Source organism: Monodon monoceros, unplaced genomic scaffold, assembly GCF_005190385.1.
Source record: "Monodon monoceros isolate NGI ecotype Baffin Bay Population unplaced genomic scaffold, NGI_Narwhal_1 Super_Scaffold_8, whole genome shotgun sequence".
NCBI lineage: Eukaryota > Metazoa > Chordata > Mammalia > Artiodactyla > Monodontidae > Monodon > Monodon monoceros.
The window spans coordinates 63,271,287-63,295,389 of record NW_021703785.1 but is presented as its reverse complement, the minus strand read 5'-3'; the positions used below and the strand labels follow the sequence as shown (position 1 = coordinate 63,295,389).

The following is a 24,103-nucleotide window of genomic DNA, read 5'->3' as shown; positions in this document are numbered from 1 at the left end:
AAATGCCTGGATCCCAATTCCAGATCTATCCCTCCTCACCTCTATAGCCTTGAGAAAGACATTCAGAATCCCTGAATCTCAGTTTTTCATCTATAAAATGAGGTGATACTGTTTTCAAAGGGTAGTGGTGAGGTTTCAATTTTTTGAAATGCACTTAAACCCCTACACCAATACTGACTCTTCTCAATTTTTTAGGTCTTCTGGACATTTTCTTTCCTGTTCTTTGTCTTGTGGCCAAGCTTTAAGATGGTAAAATTCAGATTTACTTAAAACATAAACCACTCGTTTTGAATATAGTTTCCTATGAATCCTAAAGGGCTTCAAAAGGCCACTATGTGAATGTGAAGCCCTTTGAAGTTTGTTCTGCTTGCTGCTTTGCCTAAAAATTAATCCTGTTACAAAACAGGTAGATTAAATATGAATAAACAGGTAAGAGTGCAAATAAAAAAAAACGATTCTATTGAAATATTTTGCTGTACACAGAGCAGTGAAAGGTGAAAGAGGATAATGGTAGAAGGGGAAACATGGGGCCAAAGAAGGGTTGCTATCTGTTTTTTAGATAAAATAAACTCGGCATGTTTGTGTGCTGTTGGAGATGATTCAGTGGAGCAGGGAAAATGGTGCAGCAAAGAGAGAGGACAATCAATTGCTGGAGTGATATCCTGGAGGAGGTGAGAGTAATGGCCTCTGTTGTACAAGTGGAGGGATTGACATTAAATAAGAGTAACACAGAATATGCCGAGGAACAAGAGGGAAGTAAGAGGATGTGCAAAGATGCACGTATGTAGGTGGGTAGCTTTCTTGGTAGAAACATGTGGAATCCTCTTCTGATTGCTTCTTGGTTCTCCTTCAAAGAGGAAGGTAAGCTCATTCGCTGAGAGTGAGAATGGAGAGAGGGGGTAGCGAGATTTGAGTAGAGAGTGGAAAGTGTGAAAGAATTACCTAAACAGATGTATCCATGGTTATCACTTGTGCATTTATTTCTTTTATAATGTTAAACAATAATAAATTTATTTTAAAAACTCCTTTAATATTACCCCATTGCCTTCAGGATAAATACAAATTCATCAGAATCATATTAAAGACTATTCTTCGTTTTCTTCATAAACTTTTGTCTCATCTCCTGTCACATTCTCGTTACAATCTATGTTCCACCCTTATCAGTTACTTAAGAGTTCTCCTCAAGAGGCATTATGTTTAATACTCCCTGTGGCAGACTATTTGCCAAAGATGACTGCAAGAATCCACCCCATTCCACATGTTCTTCTGCAATGTGACCTTGACAAGTAGATTTTCTCCATTCCCTGAAATCTGTGACTGGTTTTTTTTGTTTGTTTGTTTGTTTGTTTTGCGGTACACGGGGCTCTCACTGTTGTGGCCTCTCCTGTTGTGGAGCACAGGCTCCGGACGCACAGGCCCAGCGGCCATGGCTCATGGGCCCAGCCGCTCCGCGGCACGTGGGATCTTCCTGGACCAGGGCACGAACCCACGTCCCCTGCATCGGCAGGTGGACTCTCAACCACTGCGCCACCAGGGAAGCCCATCTGTGACTGTTTTGACCAATAGAATATAATGGAAATGACGCTGCCAGTTCCGGGAGTAGCCCTTAACTGGACTGGCAGTTTCTGTCACGGTGCCTTTTGGAATGCTTGCTCTTGGGATACAGCCTCTTGGAACCCAGGCACCATGCTGTGAGAAGCAAAAGCTACAAAGCCATGTGTAGGTACTTCTGATGGGTGGTCCCAGCTGGGCTCCCAGCCAATACCCAGGATGAGTTCCCAGCCATGTGGGTGAGTCATCTTGAAATGTCCAGCCCAGCTGAACCTTCAGATGACTGAGCGCCAGACTACACCTGACTGCAATCACATGAGAGACCCCAATTAAGAACTTCCCAGATGAACCCAGTCAATCCACAGACTTGTGAGAGACAAATGTTATTTAGAACCCTAAACGATAGGCTGGTTGGCTATGCAGCAGTAGATAACCAGAACTACTGAGTGCCGACGTGGGGAGACAGCAGTTGTCATGGTAGTAGTGGTGGTGGGAGACAGGTGATTCAGGCTAAAATCATGGCTCTGCCACCCCCTGGCTCTGTGATCTTAGCAAGTTACTTAAATTCCTGAACTTCATTTTTCCATAAATGGGAATAATAATAACCACCTCACCTGACACAGTTCCTGGAGTTAGTTGATTCTGAAGAAGGGATAAAGGTTTCTGCCCTTCACCTTAGGTTTTAGCTTGGCCTACTGAGGAAAAACTTTCTCGCCTGCCATTTTACCTTATCTCTTTATACCCATATTCCAGCTCCTCCCCATGAGAAGAGCTGTTGATAATACGACTTGCTGGGCTTACATTTTACTTGTGGGCATAGTTACTGCATTGTGTGTGTATCTGAGCATGACGTGTTTCGTCTGTAGTTAGATGGATGAGGAAATTCCAGCCAGCCTTGCCAGTGCAACTACTTGGTAAGTGTACTCACAGTCTGCCTCCACAGAGCCAGTTTATTAAGGATACAGACATGGAGATGTAGGAAGCTACTTCAGCCTTGGGACAAAGCAGTGTTCTCTAAGCAAGCTTTAACATAGCATTTGGTATTATGAAAAGTAGCATTATATTTGTCATATGGCTACTAATCCATTTTGTTCATGGCTTCCCCAATAGAAGAAAAGTATGAATGGGTTTAAGAAGCAAAGCCCACCCCCATAACCCGAATAAACTCCTACTGTTCTTTAGTAGTCAGTTCAACACTGCCTCCTCTGCCCTCATGCAAGGTGTGTCGGGTTCCCCTTACCTGAGTTGCCATTTCTCCTCATGCAGAACTTATATTACTTCTGCTCATATTTTAGTTTGACACTTCCTCCCAATAGTCAGTGAAACTCTTTAGAAAAGGGAAAAGAAAGGTCTTCCATTCAAAGTGTTGACATATGGCAGGATCTCAATCAATATTTGTGTAATAAATTAACATCTTACAGACATTATAAATTTTAAGGATATATGGGTATGTTCCTGTGTGTAGGTGTGTGTGATGAGTGTGTGTGTGCAACACTCGCCTGCCCCTCCCCCATTCTTTCAACACAAACAAATAGCCAAAACCTAGATAAGGATTTTAAGGTTATATCCCAAATCTAGCAGTTAAGATATAAAGGTTACTACTTGAGTTATATAGAAAACGTGTGATATTTTATTACTAAGGAAATAATGTATTTATCTCACGTAACAAAGGTTTTGCTAATTGAAGAATGAACATTCTGAACTTGTAAGTAGACAAATAATTATAAAGTAGCAGGTTTGACACTCTGAAATATGTTTTTAAAGCCTCTATATTAAATTATTATTAATGCTGCCAAAAAGCAATACGGAAATCTTGACACTATTATTCCAAATATGTAATTTAATGTACTATAGGTATCTTGGTAAAATGAACAATAGCTATACAGGAGTCATAAATAAAAATATTTACTTATATACCTTCATCGTCAGTATTGAGTTTGGCTTCCAGTTCCGCTATCTTGTGTCTTATTTCAAGCACTGAGAGCTGCACTGTATCCCTATTATTAAACACATTTTGTTAATTATGATTCGATTAAAAATAACATGAGAAAAATAATACACAGTAACCTACCACTACTTCAGGAACAACCTATTATGAAACATCACTTATTGAAGGCCTGGTTGAGAATTAGTAATCAGGCGAACGCAGGCTTCCGATTACCCAGGTCCAGGAGGACACTAAAATGCACTAAAGCTCAAAGCTCCCCATGTAACCACTTAAAACCCTTTATTCTTAAAGTTGGCCTCAAGAAGTCTGACAATTTTGGTTACCTGGTTTCTCAAAGCCCAGCAAAGGAGCTGCAAATTACTATAGACAGGAACAGCTAGGGCAACAGGTAACAACTGACAACCTGAAATAAAAAGGAAAAAAAAAGAAACACTAATAAAAAAAAAATACACACACACACATAGCATTCCAGAGATTATCTATTTAGGACATCAGCAAGTGGCATAGTAGTTATCAAAATACGATGACAGAATCATTTATATTTCTGAATGCCTATTATGTTAAAGGCATTGTGCTAAGTGCTGAAGATACTACGGTAAGTGAACAGAACAGCAATTGCAGCAGCTAACTTCCACTGAATGTTTATTACAAGCCAACGCTAAGTGCTTTACATACATTTCAGTCCTGGTACCAACCACATGATGTGTGAGATACCGATTTCTACGCCAGTCTTAGACTTGAGAAAACTGAGGCTTCAGAGGTTCATTAACTTGCGCAAGATCATGTACTTGCTGAGTAAGTGATAAGAGCTGGGATTTGAATTTGTGCAGGATTCCTCTAAAGGACTGGCTCCTACACTCTACTGCTTCAGGAAATACAGAACCTGTCCTCAGAGTGCTTACAGCTTAGTACCAGACCAAGAAATAACTGAGCAATTTAAAAAGTGTGGTTGGAGCTACGGCAGAGGAAAGCACAGGAAGCTACAGGGTGACCCAAGAGAGCCTAGCCCTCCTGTGGCCTGCGGGTGGGGGTGGGGGTAGGGTATCTAAAAAGATACTTAAAATGTTCCAAAGACTTAGTAAGAAGTACTGATATTGAGTACTTTAAGAAGTATATATAGTAGGGGCTTCATTTTTACCAAGTATCACCAATTCTTAAGCTCTTCTAAAGGGATGAAAGAGAAGCATAACTAAACGAAACCTTTGGAATTTGAAACAGAAACCCTGAACTTAGTGGAACATCACAAGCAAACACATGTTTCAGAATTATAGTCTGTGCACACAGTACACTCCACCGGACTCGCTCCTGAAGGCAGAACCTCAAAACCTGCCTATTTATAATACCAAACGCAAGAGCTAAATGAATCTCTCCTATAAAACACTGTTTTCAGATGTCACCAGTTCTGCCCGGGGATTAATGACACTGCAGGTGTCACCTCGGCCTCAGGGGCTTCGGCCTTGAGCCGCGGGGCTCACACAGGCGCAGGCCCTCGGCTTGGCGGCGCCAACGTGAACCCCACACCCGGCGGGGCGCGCGCCGCCCTCCGAATCACTTCAGGTGCCTTTCTTCCAGTAACTCCAGTTTAAGGCGGTCGGTGTTCATACCGTCGAAGGTGTCGCCTCTTCCTTCCTCCACCGTGTCAGATCAGAGGCCACCCACGCCCTTCCCTCACACGGCTTAGAACACGAGACCTGACGGGACCCCCTGCAGTCGGGAGTGGTCAGATTCTGTCAGCCGTAGTGGGGGCGAACTGCCTCACGGTCGCTGCCTGGCGCCGTCCGGTGACGTTACAGGGCGGCGCCCGGGGGCGGGGCCAGGCTGGGACGCCCAGGGCCGCTCACACAGAAAGAGGGCTCTGTGCTGGGAAGTTTGGAATTGAATTAACTAGAAAGTAATGTAGTATCACGTTAGACCGACAGACTAATGTCCAAAAGAACCACCCAAATTTGTGGGCAAGAGATGATGTGAAGCATTTTGAGGAGTAAGTTCAATTAATAGCAATCGAGGGTTTATTTTATACAGAGTGATGTGTAAGAGATGCTAAGTACGTTCACTGCTTTCAGAGAACCTACGGTTTAACTGAAAAGTGAAGATCTCTTGTCAGTGTGTCAGTAGTAACGTGCTGTGGCAAATCTTGTACTCCCAACTTTTGTGCCCAGCCTGAGGCAAGCTGTGGGGAACAAGGTGCTGGTCACCTCTTAGACACTCACCGGTGTCTATTCTGTCTTGGTGGCTCCCTTCCTTCGTCCTCAGCCAGCGTTCCTAATTCTCTGATTGACTGGGGAGGTGGGGATGAGAGGGACCTGCATGGCAGAGAGATAGTCATGCATTTTATATTCTCCCAAATCTTTCTGGTTCACACCTAAACCATAGCTTTTGAAATATCAAAAGCTAAGAACTGATGGTTTTGTTCTCTATATTCTCTGTAGAACCCCTGCTCCTTTAGGTTAGGAGGGTCAGGAATCCTCTCCACCTCTAATGCTGCTTCCAGGATCTCTACTCTTCCATCCTCCTGTAAAAAACTCACTCCTTATTTCATCTGGGTGTGACACCATCTACTTCTCCTTGCTTCACCCAGAGACTTAATAGTCACAACCTGTCTACTGACTTGGACAAAAAAAGTAGTTTTTCCACCATAGGTCTTGTCTACAACCTCGCCCTTCAATATGCAACTCTCATCACTTTATCTCCACTCCACATCCACAGCTATATGCTGAACCCTGTCATCAGTGTGGCTTTAGTTCAAAAGCCTTAAATTTAAAAACTGCTGTATACCAAAGCCCCTTTTTCTGCTCCCAGCTCAGTTACTCCCTAAATAGCAACATTTTAACTAGAGACATTATCTGTGGGGCTTCTTGAACATGCAAATGCTAGGATCCTATCCCTTATCTCAGTAATCTTGCTTCTTGGTAGCACTCTAGCAAGTTGCTTTTCAGCTGGCTAACTAAATTTGAACAGAACAGATTGGGTGGGATGCCGGGGGAGAGAGAACACTTTCCCCCACTAGTCATTTTTTCCTCCAATGAATAGCCTCCAGGTTGATCAAACTGTTTCTTCACATATGACAACTTTTTGCATAGAATACATTTAAAGACATTATTTCGGGTTTCTTTCATCTGACCTGTGTTCTTAAAAAAAATTTTATTCATCTTTCTGGATCTTTAAAATATATTGTAAATAGAAAAAATGTCTTTGAAGAAAAGCTATTCAGAAATCAACAAAATATTCTCTTTTAAGCAATTCTGTTGCTAAAGTAAACACAAAATAGCAAAATCCATTAGGAAGTCTGTTTAAAAATACCTAGTCTTAATTCTGGCAAGAACAGACCAGAGAACTAATTTATTTGAGCACAGCATTATAGACTTAACTGATATGTCTGGCTTTTCTTAGCTTACCCTAGAACACCTATGAAGACAGAGAAAAAGACTCACACTATCAGGTAGGTAGTGATGATCTATTTTGCTAATATCTCAAGAAATTTTCTACCAACTATTAAGCCAATAGAATTGTAACAAAAATTAATTTGATAAGCAGCTGGAATCAGAGGAAATAAGACCATTTGTCTTTCCCCATCTACCTCTGTTTAAGAAAGACAAGATGCCCGGCCTAACAGGCCCTCCTTTTTGAAGCATGTGTGTGACCTCTTCTTTCATACTGTTCCCTTACATCTTGGGAAGGTTATTTCACCTCTCTATACCTCAGTGTCCTATTCTGTAAAATGAAGACTGTAATGGTATAACCTCATAAGAATATTGTGAGGTTAAAATAAATTAGTCTGTGTAACAGCACTTAGAACATTTTAACACTACCTAAACATTAGCTATCATTATTTTTATAGCTAGTAGGTTCCTAGAGGCAATGCCAGAAAACTACCCAGTACAGCATGGGGGAATGACAGTCTGTAGAGGCAAAGTGAGGAAAAACCCTGGTAGCAGTAGATACTGAGAACTGTTTGTCAGACACTAGATCTGTTGCATCTCAAAAAGCCAAGAAAACCTAGGAGAAAGACCTCTAGAAAATAAAAACCGGGCTAAGAAGCTGTGATGGTTAATTTTATTGTCAGCTTAACTGGGCAACGGGGTGTCCAGACATTTGGCCAAATATCATTCGGGGTGTGTCTGTGAGGGTGTTTCTGGGTGAGATTAACATTTCAATCGGTAGACTGGGTAAAGCAGATTGCCCTCCTTAAAAGATGGGTGGACATCACCCAATCAGCTGAAGACCTGAATAGAACAAAAGGGCTGAATAAGAGGGAGCTCTTCCTGTTTGATTGCTTTCATCGGTGTATTGGTCTTTTCTGGCCTTCAGACTCAGACTGAAACATAAGCACTTTGGGGTCTCAGGCCTGCCTACCAGCTTTCAGACTGGAATATACATCATTGGTGCTCCTGATTCTCAGGCTTTCAGACCTGGACTGATACAGCACATCAACTCTCCTGGGTACCCAGCTCACTGACTGCAGATCTGGGGCTTCTCAGCCTCCATAGTTGCACGAGCCAATTCCTTATAATACATATTGGTTCTGTTTCTCTGGAGAACTGGAATATAGAAGCTATACTTACCAAAATTTTGTCTAGCTGTTGATCTGAAAAAGCAACCCACAAACAAGTGAACAGAGTAGAATGAAGTGAAATGGACAACTAGGTTCCCGTTGACAAGTCCAATTTTGCTGACCTCTTCTCTAAGGTAATTTTTTAAACTTTAGGCTCCACTATGTGTCATTCCATTTCTTAAACTTAAATAAGGCAGAGACCGACTGGAAGCTATTTACCAATTCAATTTTATTTCCATTTTAACTAGTACATTATCCTTGGCCCTAGGGAAAGGCTCCACCAATTCTGTGTCCCTGAAATACAAACCCATGAATACATTTGAGGCCAAGTAAATCAGACAGTTTATTCACAAAGTGCATTCTTTATATAGTTTCAAATAAAGCCTAATAAACTAAATAGCAATTGGAGTTTCAGAAATATTAAAATGGACTATACTAAGAAAACCAATACCAATCTTTTAAAATCATTAAATAAAAATAAAATGCCATTAGCTATTTTACTTACATATTTGTAGCTTATAGGTCTGTGAATATCCTCTCTTCTGCCAAAGTGGACACTGTTATGCCTAGCCACCATGGATTAAAGCCTAAAGTCTTCACATTCTTTACCTTAATTATGAGTAAAACCTTTCTAATAATTTAATCTATTGGCTTTTTAATATATAAAATTCCAATGACTGAATCCCAAAATAAAAATTATTTATCATACATAAACTCAACTGTTTATATTTTAGTTTTTACTAAATTTCAGCCTTTTGGCAAAACTTACAGAAGTAGACACAGTAAAGTGATTAGATTTTCGTCCAATTAAGCTGACAATAATCACTTTGAATTTTGATACAATACCAACCATACCCCCAAATTTCCTAGGCTCCTAACAGATCAATAACAGGCCAAATCTAGAAGACTTAAAAATCTATTTGTATTCATTTAAAATCAAAAAGACCATTCCATTTCCTAACAAAGAGATAAGCTACCAATGATTTTATAGAACCTCATTTTATTTTCCATGATTAGTCTACTCCTTGTTTTGAAAAAGTCTTTTAAATGTTATACAAGAATTCTTTTCATTTAGGGTTAAAGTTTTTGTTTAGCTTACACACTGAAAATTCTCACAAGCACCTAAAAAAAAAATCCACAATTAGTGCAAAAAGAGGAAACAATGTTTAAAGCATTCATTCCCAGTACAAACATAACTAAGGTTACTAAATGCCAAATTTTAGGTAAATATATAATTTCCTACTTTGCTTTCTGAAAGACAGCAAATACAAAAATAGTTTAACGTTAGGTTTAATGAGATTTATAGCACATTATTAGTCTTATTTTAACTGCAAAAATATTTTAGCCACATTTAGAAAAAAATCAACTCACAGAGAATGTAACTATATTTCTAAAGGCCAGATGCAAGAATACTGATTCTTTTCCTTAGAAGTAGAATACATGACATAAAGCTTATGAAATAGTCACTTTGTAGGAATGAATACATTTTAAAAATCCTGGTTAATCTGTAGGGAATTCCACATTTGCCATTTAACAAAATTGCATCCATCTGTAAGGCTTTGGTATAGACAATTCATAGCACTTCCATCATTTATCTTTCTTCTTTGCCCCATCCTTCTCTAGTGCCTCTCTCTGTTCATCTTTCTCCTCTTTCATGTTTACACTTGCTCCTCCTCCTTGATTTTCCCCCTTAGAATTATCAACAATTTTATAGTCCTCAAGCAGCGTGTGTCCCGTTTGTTTTGCAGTTTTCTTCACGATTGCTTTGATGCCAACGTTGTCAATATTATAGGCAGTTACACCAACATTGATGGCAGAATCTACTGCATTGTGTGTAGCTTCTCCTGCGGTATGCCCGTATCTTTAAAAGAAAGATTAGAGAAAATACAATAAAATTACAAATATAAATTAAGATCTTCTGAATTAGTATTAAATAGGTCACATGATTAGCATGTTATCCGAAAGCAAAATCAGAAGTTAGGTTTCAATTTAATTAATAACTTAAAACACAGTAAAGAATAAAATCACACTGTGCCAAGGCTGTTATTTTCTCCTTTAGCAAAAACACTGTGAAAATAAACTGAGGCTGAGATTAATGTAATAAAGACTGTTTATGCTGAAGAATAAAATGTAAATTATAATAAAGGTTGTTAATCAGTCAATATTTCCTTTTTTATCTTCTTCTGGAAATATAAGAGAATTCTAACTGAAACAACTATAGGTCACTATAAATGGTTTTGAGTTCTACCTTAACTAGACTTTGGTTAAGTCTTTCAAACTACTGGAATCTGAGTTTGTCTCTAAGCAGAGATTCTACAACACTCTTCCTCACTCCACTCCACCCCACTGCAGACTCACTGGCCTTCTTGCTGTTCTTTGAACCCACCAAGCACACATGCGCTGCCCTATGACTTTCGTACTGGCTGGTATCTGCCTAGACTACTCTCACCCCAGGTATGCATGTGGCTAACTGCCTTACCTTCTTCAAGTCAGCTATTATCCTCTCAGTATTTAACCTATTTTAATTGCCTTATCTCACATGTCCTACCCCACTGCCAATCAATCCCCCCCTTAAACTTCTCTTTCTTCTATAACTTAGTCTGCTACATACTATAGAACTTTTTTACACCCATTGTTTTTGTTTTGCTTATTGTTCGTCTCACTAGAATATTTTTTGTTTGGCTTATTGTTTGTCTCACTAGAATATAAACCCCATTAGAGAAAGATCTCTTTACTTTGTTCATTAATGTATCTTAAGTACTTAGAACAGTGCCTGACATCTAATATTTGTTGAATGAATTAAATGAGGAAGTCCTGCCCTATCCATCTAAGAGTTTCTTGAGTTCATATGTATAGCAAAGGGCTTGGGAAATTACAAAGCATTACACAAAAGTAGCTATTCCTGACCATAATCAATACCGCTGATGGTGTTTAATACCATTTCCATAAGAAAATAATACAACTTGAGGTCTTAAGCAAGGACACTAAAACTTATCATACTTCTTGTTTTACTCTTTACCTTTTTTTAAAGCACCAGTCTTTTAAAGCTTTTCTTGTCCATACACTTCCCCAAGTAGAGGACTGCTTAAACAACATACAAGAACAAAGAGGCAAAACTTTACAATTTTCTCCAGGACACACTGAAGTTTCCTAGATGCACTGAGACCCAATATCTGGACATTTTTTCTAACACTGGATCTGTCCTCTGAATTAACAAGTACTCTATTACTATTAGCCTGGCCTAAAACAGTGGCTTGTGAGCCTATTGGCTTATTCATGCTTGTCTTTTTTTTCAACTTCAGTGTAGAAATATGAAATAATCTTATTATGCTTCTGAATGATATCTCATTCTGTCCTTCGCCTAATGTTAATCAGAGCCAGGGCACAGCAGAGCCTACAATCTGTCAAACCTTATGTCTATACCACTCTTGATTGGGGCTATTTCAACGGTTACCCAACAGAAAAGCTTCTGACTGCTTTCTGCCTGTCCTGGTTGCTTTGCAACCCCTCAGCACTCCATAGGACTGCTGATGTTGCAGAAGACACTGGGCCTTCTCAGTCAACCAAGTCAATCAAGCCCCAGTCACAAAAGCTACTGTCAGGTGGAATGCTCAGGCTCAAGGAGGAGAAAGGGGCGGCAGCAGTTTCAGCAATGGAAGTGTGCCCGTAACTCCTGCTTGAGCAGGTTTCTCTCAGGGCTTCTCTCTCCAGGCCTGTGTTAGCTACAATGAAGCGACAATGATAACTTAAGAAGGTGGCCGTATTAGTGTTTTCGAGCACAGGAAATCCTCCAGACTCATAAACTTCCACTTCTGAGTATTTCGCACGTTCCCTATTCTACTGATGCAGTTTGATACCTCAAATTGCACTTATGATATTTCTATATGCAATACAATTCTAAAGACTACATTTAAAAAAATATAATATACTGAAAAAGAAGTCTGTGTTGGTCCCCTGATGATTTTTCTTGTTCTTCCATGCTGTCTCCACTTTAGCAGCAACTCCTGTTAATCTGGAGAGAAGTACCAAACTGGGAGCCAGAAAACTAGATTCTAATACCGACCATGCCAACAACCAGCTGCGTGACCCTGGTGAAGTCTCAGCCTCTTTGCATCTCATCAATTTCCTCTCCTTTATCTTATAAAATGAGATGTATATGTTAAAGCACTTTGAAAATTCCGTAGTACTAATCATACAGTTATCTCCAAAGACCCTATACAATAGTTTTTCAGCAGTTGTGTTTATTTTTTAAGTATATCCTCACTTATTACCTCTGCTTCCCAATATGCCCTAAAACCAGGATTCCTGGCAGGCACCTACTCTCTTCTCTTGCTTGATAAATAACTGTTCAGTTCTTTTCTTTATTCAGATTCAAACTACACAGTTAAAGACTCCTAGAAAGCCTATCTCTAGCAAACATTTAAAAAAATAAAGCTTAATTTTTATTCTTACTTTTTAAAAAGTTAACTATAATTAGAGCTTATTAAATTAGATTTTATATACTGAGTAACACTACCAATTTAAGAATAAAAATGAATATAAAGAATGCTCTAAATAAGTCAATGGGATTCAATTTTCAATTTGAATAAGACTTTTCTGAAATTTCTCCAGTGCATTCAGTAATGTATAGCAAAACAGCATACTGGCAGTGATTCCAGATTTCACTAATTATAGCAAAATTTCAGTCACAACTTTCTAATAAATATGCCTAAAATTCAATTTACATGCAACCTTCAAAACTATTCTTAGAAACATTAACCTTAAATATTTAAAATAGACATAGCTTCTTATTAGTCTATCCATCAAAGGCAGATGGGTTATGAAGGACCTTGTAGGTGAAGCTAAGGAGTTTAAACTTTATCTTGAAATCAATGGGAATGGCATGACCAAATTTATGTTTTAGAAAGATCTAATACAGGTTGCACTGTGAACTGTAAGGGTTTAAGACTGAGGAACAAGTTAGGAAACAAGTTGTGAGCTGGATGAAAAACAAAGAAAATCTATTCTCTAAGGTAGTGCTAATGAGGCTGAAGCAAAAGGGATGAATATATAAAACAACAAGACTCAGGGACTGAATGGCTGTAGTGGTATGTAGTTGGGATGTATGAGCCTGAAGATTAAAAGTTAAGAGGAAACATAGATTTGAGAGTTGCTGAAATACAGGTGGTAATTGTAGCCACAGATATAGATGATATCCACAAAGAGCAGAAAAGGGAGTATAGAGTAAATCCTTAGACAGAACCAATATTTAATGAATGGGTGTGGAAGACAACCACACTAAGAAGTATCTAATAAGACAAAACTGAAAGATGAGAAATGACAATACTGTTAGGAGATTTGTAGACAGCTGACCCACCAATCTCACTAAGCATTAGATCTTGGAGAAAGATCAGTCAGGAGGAAAGGCTATAGCAAGCATGTGAATAGATTTTATCCACAAAAAATTGTGGAAAATATCTAAGATGTAAAGAAGACATGTCTTTCAAATCTACAGGTAACACAAAATGGAAAGCTAATATGACACACATCAAAATCTGAAGCGAAAATTATAGATTTAATGATGGGTCAAAATCAACAAAGTGCAATTAAGCAAGAATAAATGTAAACTTTTTATTTAAGTACAAATATCAATTGTCCAAAAATAAGACAAAGGTCCAGATTTTAAATAAAAGGTTCATTTTTAAAAAACCCAAGTTTGGACAGAGGTCCTGAACCAATATGGCGGAGTAGAAGGACGTGCTCTCACTCCCTCTTGTGAGAACACCAGAATTACAACTAGCTGCTGGACAATCATCAACAGGAAGACACTGGAACTCATCAGAAAAGATACCCCACATCCAAAGACAAAGGAGAAGCCACAGTGAGATGGTAGGGGGGGCGCAATCACAGTAAAATCAAATCCCATAACTGCTGGGTGGTGACTCACAGACTGGAGAACAATTATACCACAGAAGTCCACCCACTGGAGTGAAGGTTCTGAGCCCCACGTCAGGCTTCCCAACCTGGAGGTCCAGCAACGGGAGGAGAAACTTCTAGAGAATCAGACTTCGAAGGCTAGTGGGATTTGATTGCAGGACTTTGACCGGACTGGGGGAAACAGAGACTCCACTCTTAGAGGGCACACACAAAGTAGTGTGCGTATCGGGACACAGGGGAAGGAGCAGTGACCTCAGGGGAGGCTGAACCAGACCTACCTGCTAGTGTTGGAGGGTCTCCTGCAGAGGTGGGGGCTGGCTCTGTTTCACTGTGGGGACAAGGACACTGGCAGCAGAAGTTCTGGGAAGTACTCCTTGGCGTGAGCCCTCCCAGAGTATGCCATTAGCCTCACCAAAGAGCCCAGGTATGTTCCAGTGCTGGGTTGCCTCAGGCCAAACAACCAACAGGGAGGGAACCCAGCCCCACACATCAGCAGTCAAGTGGATTAAAGTTTTACTGAGCTCTACCCACCAGAGAAACAGTCAGCTCTACCCACCACCAGTCCCTCCCATCAGGAAACTTGCACAAGCCCCTTAGATAGCCTCATCCACCAGAGGGCAGACAGGAGAAACCAGAAGAACTACAATCCTGCAGCCTGTGGAACAAAAACCACATTCACAGAAAGATAGACAAGATGAAAAGGCAGAGGGCTATGTACCAGATGAAGGAATGAGATAAAACCCCAGATAAACAACTAAATGAAGTGGAGATAGGCAACCTTCCAAAAAAAGAATTCAGAACATTGATAGTGAAGATGATTCAGGACCTCGGAAAAAGAATGGAGGCAAAGATTGAGAAGATGTAAGAAATGTTTAACAAAGACCTAGAAGAATTAAAGAACAAACAAACAGAGATGAACAATACAATAACTGAAACGAAAACTAGACTAGAAGGAATCAATAGCAGAATAACTGAGGCAGAAGAACGGATAAGTGACCTGGAAGCCAGAATGGTGGAATTCACTGCTGCGAAACAGAATGAAGAAAAAAGAATGAAAAGAAATGAAGACAGCCTAAGAGACCTCTGGGACAACATTAAACACAACAACATTAGCGTTACAGGGGTCTCAGAAGGAGAAGAGAGAAAGGACCTGAGAAAATATGTGAAGAGATTATAGTCGAAAACTTCCCTAACATGGGAAAGGAAATAGCCACCCAATTCCAGGAAACACAGAGTCCCATACAGGATAAACCCAAGGAGAAACACGCTGAGACACATAGCAATCAAATTGGCAAAAATTAAAGACAAAGAAAAATTATTGAAAGCAGCAAGGGAAAAATGACAAATAATATACAAGGGAACTCCCATAAGGTTAACAGATGATTTCTCAGCAGAAACTCTACAAGCCAGAAGGGAGTGGCATGATATACTTAAACTGATGAAAGGGAACAACCTACAACCAAGATTACTCTACCCAGCAAGGATCTCATTCAGATTTGATGGAGAAATCAAAAGCTTTACAGAAAAGAAAAGCTAAGAGAATTCAGCACCACCAAACCAGCTCTACAACAAATGCTAAAGGAACTTCTCTAAGTGGGAAACACAAGAGAAGAAAAGGACCTACAAAAACAAACCCAGAACAATTAAGAAAATGATCATAGGAACATACATATCGATATTACCTAAACATGAATGGATTAAATGCTCCAACCAAAAGACATAGGCTTGCTTAATGGATACAAAAACAAGACCCAGGGGAAGCTTCCCTGGTGGAGCAGTGGTTGAGAGTCCGCCTGCCGATGCAGGGGACACGGGTTTGTGCCCCGGTCCAGGAAGATCCCACATGCCACGGAGTGGCTAGGCCCATGAGCCACGGCCGCTGAGCCTGTGCGTCCGGAGCCTGTGCTCCGCAACGGGAGAGGCCACAACAGTGAGAGGCCCACGTACCGCAAAAAAACCAAAAAAAAACCCCCCAAAAAACGAAGACCCATATACATGCTGTCTACAAGAGACCCACTTCAGACCTAGGGACACATACAGACTGAAAGTGAGGGGATGGAAAAAGATATTCCATGCAAATGGAAATCAAAAGAAAGCTGGAGTAGCAATACTCATATCAGATGAAATAGACTTTAAAATAAAGAATGTTACAAGAGACAAGGAGAGACACTACATAATGATCAAGGGATCAATCCAAGAAGAAGATATAACAATTATAAATAGATATGCACCCAACATAGGAGCACCTCAATACATAAGGCAACTGCTAACAGCTATAAAAGAGGCAATCGACAGTGACACAATAATAGTGGGGGACTTTAACATCTCAGTTACACCAATGGATAGATAATCCAAAATGAAAATAAATAAGGAAACAGAAGCTTTAAATGACACAACAGACCAGATAGACTTAATTAGTATTTATAGGACATTCCATCCCAAAACAGCAGATTACACTTTCTTCTCAAGGGCTCACGGTGAATATTCTCCAGGATAGATCACACCTTGGGTCACAAATCAAGCCTCAGTAAATTTAAGAAAACTGAAATTATATCAAGCATCTTTTCTGACCACAACGCTATGAGATTAGAAATGAATTACAGGGAAAAAAAACATAAAAAACACAAACACATGAAGGCTAAACAATACATTGCTAAATAACCAAGAGATCATAGAAGAAATCAAAGAGGAAATCAAAAAATACCTAGAGACAAATGACAATGAAAACATGATGATCCAAAACCTACAGGATGCAGCAAAAGCAGTTCTAAGAGAGAAGTTTATAGCTATACAAGCCTACCTCAAGAAACAAGAAAAATCTCAAATAAACCACCTAAAGGAACTAGAGGAAGAAGAACAAACAAAACCCAAAGATAGAAGAAGGAAAGAAATCATAAAGATCAGAGCAGAAATAAATGAAATAGAAACAAAGAAAACAATAGCAAAGATCAGTAACACTAAAAGCTGGTTCTTTGAGAAGATAAACAAAATTGACAAACCATTAGCCAGACTCATCAAGAAAAAGAGGGAGAGGACTCAAATCAATAAAATTAGAAATGAAAAAGGGGAAGACACAACAGACACTGCAGAAATACAAAGCATCCTAAGAGACTACTACAAGGAACTCTATGCCAATAAAATGGACAACCTGGAAGAAATGGACAAATTCTTAGAAAGGTATAACCTTCCAAGACTGAACCAGGAAGAAACAGAAAATATGAACAGACCAATCACAAGTAATGAAATAGAAACTGTGATTAAAAATCTTCCAACAAACAAAAGTCCAGGACCAGATGGCTTCACAGGTTCTATTAAACATTCAGAGAAGAGCTAACACCCATCGTTCTCAAACTCTTCCAAAAAATTGCAGAGGAAGGAACACTCCCTAACTCATTCTATGAGGCCACCATCACCCTGATACCAAAACCAGACAAAGATACTACAAAAAAAGAAAATTACAGACCAATATCACTGATGAATATAGATGCAAAAATCCTCAACAAAATACTAGCAAACAGAATCCAACAACATATTAAAAGGATCATACACCATGATCAAGCAGGATTTATCCCAGGGATGCAAGGATTCTTCAATATATGCAAATCAATCAATGTGATAAACCATATCAACAAACTGAAGAATAAAAACCATATGATCACCTCAACAGATGCAAAAAAAATTTCTGACAAAATTCAACACCCATTTATGATAAAAACTCTCCAGAAAGTGGGCATAGAGGGAACCTACCTCACCATAATAAAGGCCATATACGACAAACCCACAGCAAACATCATTCTCAATGGTAAAAAACTGAAAGCATTTCTTCTAAGATCAGGAACAAGACAAGGATGCCCACTCTCACCACTCTTATTCAACATAGTTTTGGAAGTTTTAGCCACACCAATCAGAGAAGAAAAGGAAATAAAAGGAATCCAAATTGGAAAAGAAGAAGTAAAACTGTCACTGTTTGCAGATGACATGATACTATACATAGAGAATCCTAAAGATGCCACCAGAAAACTACTAGAGCTAATCAATGAATCTGGTAAAGTTGCAGGATACAAAATTAATGCACAGAAATATCTTGCATTCCTATACACTAATGATGAAAAATCTGAAAGAGAAATTAAGGAAACACTCCCATTTACTACTGCAACAAAAAGAATAAAATACCTAGGAATAAACCTACCTAAGGAGACAAAAGACCTGTATGCAGAAAACTGTAAGACACTGATGAAAGAAATTAAAGATGATAAAAGCAGAGGGAGAGATATACCATGTTCTTGGATTGGAAGAATCAATATTGTGAAAATGACTGTACTACCCAAAGCAATCTACAGATTCCATGAAATCCCTATCAAACTATCACTGGCATTTTTCACAGAACTAGAACAAAAAATCTTAAAGTTTGTATGGAGACACAAAAGGCCCCGAATAGACAAAGCAGTCTTGAGGGAAAAAAACGGAGCTGGAGAAATCAGACTCCCTGACTTCAGACTATACTACAAACCTACAGTAATCAAGACAACATGGTATGGCACAAAAACAGAAATACAGATCAATGGAACAGGATAGAAAGCCCAGAGATAAACTCATGCACCTATGGTCAACTAACCTATGACAAAGGAGGCAAGGATATACAATGGAGAAAAGACAGTCTCTTCAATAAGTGGTGCTGGGAAAACTGGACAGCTACATGTAAAAGAATGAAATTAGAACACTTCCTAACACCATACACAAAAATAAACTCAAAATGGATTAAAGACCTAATAAACACCAGACACTATAAAACTCTTAGAGGAAAACATAGGAAGAACACTCTTTGACATAAATCACAGCAAGATCTTTTTTGATTCACCTCCTAGAGTAATGGAATAAAAACAAAAATAAACAAACGGGACCTAAAGAAACTTCAAAGCCTTTTCACAGCAAAGGAAACCATAAACAACACGAAAAGACAACCCTCAGAATGGGAGAAAATATTTGCAAATGAGTCAACGGACAAAGGATTAATCTCCAAAATATATAAACAGCTCATGCAGCTCAATATCCAAAAAACAAACAACCCAATCCAAAAATGGGCAGAAGACCTAAATAGACATTTCTGCAAAGAGGACATACAGATGGCCAAGAAGCACATGAAAAGCTGCTCAACATCACTAATTATTAGAGAAATGCAAATCAAAACTACAATGAGGTATCACCTCACACAAGTTAGAACAGGCATCATCAGAAAATCTACAAACAACAAATGCTAGAGAGGGTGTGGAGGAAGGGGAACTCTCTTGCACTGTTGGTGGGAATATAAATTGATACAGCCACTATGGAGAACAGTATGGAGGTTCCTTAAAAAATTAAAAACAGAATTACCATATGACCCAGAAATTCCACTACTGGGAATATACCCAGAGAAAACCATAATTCAAAAAGACACATGCACTCCAATGTTCACTGCAGCACTACTTACAATAGCCAGGTCATGGAAGCAACCTAAATGTCCATAGACAGATGAACGGATAAAGAAGATGTGGTACATATATACAATGGAATATTACTCAGCCATAAAAAGGAACGAAATTGGGTCATTCTTTGAGACGTGGATGGATCTAGAGACTGTCATACAGAGTGAAGTAAGTCAGAAAGAGAAAAACAAATATTGTATATTAACGCATATATGTGGAACCTAGAAAAATGGTACAGATGAACCGGTTTGCAGGGCAGAAATTGAGACACAGATGTAGAGAACAAACGTATGGACACCAAGGGGGGAGAGCCACAGGGGGGTAGTGGTGGTGGGGGTGGTGTGATGAACTGGGCGATTGGGATTGACATGTATACACTAATATGTATAAAATGGATAACTAATAAGAATCTGCTGTATAAAAATAAATAAAAGTGAAAAAAAAAACATGTTTGATATGGGCCAATAAAGTAACAGCTACTATAAAGATATACTCTTTGTTTTCTGTGCCACGTTTATCACATGCTAAATATGACCAACACAAGAGAGGCAACCCTACTGTATTTAATCTGGTCACAAGACCTTTGGAATATTAGATTCAATTTTGGGTTCCATATTTTGAGAAGAACAGTGATGAAGGAAGGATCTGGAATTCAAACTATATATGGAATTGTTAAACTGGGAGTATTTAGTAAAGAAAAAATAAGTTAAGATATAATGACTGTGTTTAAATATTTGTGTAGTTACCATATTGAAAAGAGAAGACTAATCCTATATAACTCCTGAGTAGATGTTATATAGAATTCATTTTGGGTAACATGACATCTGCCAAAGGAGATACCCTCAAATGGATTTGAATTTGCCCCTTCACCCAGTGCAAATTTAAGGGGAATTGTAATTAAAATTCATTAAATAAACCAATAAAATACTATACCTTATAAGAGTAAATTCTTATAGGAAAATATTTTTACTAAGCTTATTCTTCACAAATGTGTTCTAAGATAAAATATTACTGAGGGGAAACGAAAAATGCACCTAACTTACTGAAGTTATATTATTTTCCTCTAAACAATTTAAAGTGGAAAAAAAGGAGCTTAAAGGTGAACTTTAGAAGCTATGTAGAAGAGTGATGAATTATTTAATAGATACTATACTGCAATTAAATATAGCAGGTTTAAAGTTACTTAATTGCTTTTCATTGTTCCTGTAGGTCTTCATGTTCCTAAATCTAAAATAGGACAAAAGTATTAATGTAACCAAAAAAATAAAGTCTTAATAAATATTTCTTATACATTTACCTTAAAAATTTAGGAGAGTAATTAATTATATAGATCTCTAGGTAAATCATTCATAATCAATGAACACAGTCCTGAATCATAATCAAAACCATAAAAGGCATGGAGAATATACTTCTCTAATACAAACTGCCTTTAAATAGCCTAGATTAAAAAAATAATCCTCTGCATTGGCTTATACTACCAGAAATCAGATAAAGAAGTTTATATAATACTGGGCTGGCCAAAAAGTTCGCTTGAGTTTTTCCATAAAATGTTACATGACTACTTGGGGAAATAATTTCTCACAGACAATAAGAATACACATTTTCCAAAAATAATAAGTTTTCTTTACTATACAACCATCAGTTGGATGAGAGCAGAAAAACACAAATGCTCACTCTATCAGATAATTTTCACAGTGTAAATAAATGTAAACTCATAAATGTAAATAAATGTAAATTTATGTAAATTATTGAGAACTAAATTAAATGAAAGAACAACAAGCTTTTCCAATTCTTGAGTGATAAATATCACTGAGTTATTACTGGTTTAATACTTGCAGTTTCTTCCCCTAAAAAGCAATTTCTACTTCTGAGCCAGATTATTCATAAGTGAGAAAACAGTATTACTTGGACAAAACTTGTTATTCCCCACTGTCCCTCCCATCTTTCCAAGTTTTCTAATTAAGTTACTGCTAAGACTAAAGTACCCTTATAACTGGAAATACAAACCTACTTAAATAAATTCTCACCTGCTTTTTTTCACTCCATGAATCTTTGGAGGAAAGGATAAAACTAGCAATGTACACCATAACAGAAATAAATTAGCTCAGAACCAGTTAAAATACCCTATTTATCATATTAAGTTCTCCTCACTAAGGACAAGAATACAAAATCTACACCAAAACCTGTACTTCCTCATTATGTGAATCTCAAACCTTTTAACAGGGCTCCACTTAACTGTACTTAGGTAAGCATTTTTTTTTCATTAAAGTAGGAAATGGGCAAACCCAATAAAGCACTTCCTACTTAATCATATGACTGCCTATTTATATGTGCTAACATATGATAATCTGAAAATAACCCACTTTTGGTCTAAAAGACACTCTGACTTTCTCCTACTCTTGCAACAAAAGAAGAAACCATTTTCCTAATTATGACTCATCCATCAAAGTAACCTGAAAGGCATAACAAAAAGAGTGTTAGAGGTCAATGCCACAAGTAGCAGGAAGTGAGCTGGGAGACTTGAGTTTTACATCTCCACCAAAATTTCAGATCTACTCTGCATTTTGTTTTCCAAATCCTTTGGTAAAATCGACACTCCAAGATGATATGGCTGTGTTGCTTTGATTCTAAGGTATGCATGCCCCAGACTGAGCAGATAAAATCAACTCAGGCTGGAAATTAAGTTAGTATTTCCTAAACCAAAGGTAATTTATTGTGGTGGGAGGGAGTCTAAACGCATGCTAGGTAGCGTTAGAAAATAACTCTAGATACTAAACTTGCACAGATATCCCATTAAGGGCAGTGTTGGCCCAGCACTGTTCTCTGATACTGCATGACAGGGGGACCTGGCTTACATCCCAGCTCTACCACTTACTAGGGGGGTACAATTCTTAACAAGTATTTAAGGCTCAAAAGCATTTGGTTTCTTCATCTGTAAAATGGAGATAATAGTGTTAAAGATTAAATAATACACATGGAAAGCACTGAACACAACGTCTGATATATAATTATTAACTCAAATGCTGTCAGTGAGTAAATAATTAACACAAATAACCAAGAGTTGAGAACACCATTATTTTTTTTCTTCGAAATAAAATTAAATATTAAGATCTAAACTAATTCAAAGCTAAGAAAGCAACTCAGGTCCTTCATACTAAATTTAAGTTTAGCCCTCTAGTACTTATAAAGACAGAATAAAGAGCTAAAATCAGAAAATCCTGTTCTTAAGTCTTATCTTTAATACCACTTATCGGATAAGCTTGAATAAATCATTCATTTCTATGTTTGTCTATTTCTTAATGGTAGGTCTTCTCATACCATCTGTCTATTCCAATACAGATGCACAGTGGTAGATTCATAAGGTGTGAAAATTTAACATTCTTTGTATATAGAAGGGGCTAGTATTAACAAAGTACAACAGTTTAATTATAATTCAAGTTTTCCCCGTCAAAACTATAGACAAACATCACCCATCAAGAACATGCAGTTAATAAGGCATACAGAAATTCCAGGCATTAAAAAAAAAAACTTAAACCTATTCTTTCCATTAATGATGAACAAGTATTTATAACAGTAATATAAAGGCAAAGTCACAGTAATACTATTAATTTGCTAAAACTTTATTTTTCTCCCTACTTAAAAATAGCAAGTGAAAAAAACTGTTTTATCAGATACTTAATAAAAATAACTACACAATCATTTTAACTGTCCTAGAGTTTTACAAATGCTACAAGAGATTTCATCATTAAAATGATAAAATTCAACTTACTTGTATCTGACAGTTTGTACAGTTTCTACTGAAACATTATTAACAATGCATTTAGCTGCACATTCCAATCCTTGCCAGACAGTTGAAAATCCTGCAAATACATTTAAAAGTAAGTAAAACCAGCCCTCAGCAAAAAGATCTTCCTAAAGTTTTAGACCTTTATGTTACCTTGAACACTGCTTGCTGCTACAACCATAGCACCATCCAGGGGAGACTTCCCATTTTTGTCTTTTTTAAGAGATTCTGGAACAAGTTTGCTTCCATGCTTCTTGACATGTGGAGCTAATTCCTTTCCAACACAATTTGCTACAGTACAAACTCCGTCAACTAATATAACCATAAAAAAACAAAAACAAAAAAACTTAGCAAAAAATGTATTCTTCCCTTGATTTTACCACTCTCACTTAGCAAAAGTCTTCCATGAGCATCTAAAGTTGTTTTACTGTATAATGTTACCATTCCTATTTAAAAAATAATGAAAACAGGGCTGGTTACTTTTTAAACAAAGGCTATTGCTTAGTTTAAGGATGTGTTTGCAGAGATTACTGACTCTTAAATATAATGTTCTTTTTGGCAATTTGCTTAGAAGAGAACCATCCACCTTTTCTATCTGCAATGCAAGACTGGTAGGTCCAACTTTCATGTTTTCCAGCTAAGCGTATTCATACTTTTTCTCCCTATCAGCAAATACTCACTGAAATAGTAATAAAGTATTTAAGTCTATGTAAAAGTAAACAAACCAAAAATCTGACTCCAAAGAATACCAAATACCAAAAAGATAATCTTACTAAATTTTATGACAATCCTCTAAGGAGCTATCTGACCATCTTAAAATACCAAACTTTAGAGCTGTGATCCTCAAAGGAGAGGGGTTTAGAGGCATATTACTAGGGAAGGCTGACACC

General features: G+C 37.9%; 2 protein-coding genes across 4 annotated transcripts in view; both read right to left on the bottom strand.

Moving 5' to 3' along the window:
- CCDC169 (coiled-coil domain containing 169) overlaps positions 1–8,904 on the bottom strand; it is a 46,628-nt gene extending 37,724 nt beyond the window's left edge. The window contains exons 1-3 of the mRNA XM_029209960.1: positions 8,821–8,904; positions 5,052–5,128; positions 3,469–3,548 (exon numbers count right to left, since the gene is read on the bottom strand). Of these exons, the coding sequence (XP_029065793.1) occupies positions 3,469–3,548; positions 5,052–5,128; positions 8,821–8,904 (241 nt within the window). The remainder of the gene's footprint in view (positions 1–3,468; positions 3,549–5,051; positions 5,129–8,820) is intronic.
- SPART (spartin) overlaps positions 8,264–24,103 on the bottom strand; it is a 41,224-nt gene continuing 25,384 nt past the window's right edge. For all 3 annotated transcript variants that reach the window (XM_029210516.1, XM_029210515.1, XM_029210517.1), the window contains exons 7-9: positions 23,367–23,525; positions 23,199–23,289; positions 8,264–9,912 (exon numbers count right to left, since the gene is read on the bottom strand). In XM_029210516.1, coding sequence (XP_029066349.1) covers positions 9,639–9,912; positions 23,199–23,289; positions 23,367–23,525 — 524 coding nt within the window. In that variant the 3' untranslated portion in view covers positions 8,264–9,638. The remainder of the gene's footprint in view (positions 9,913–23,198; positions 23,290–23,366; positions 23,526–24,103) is intronic.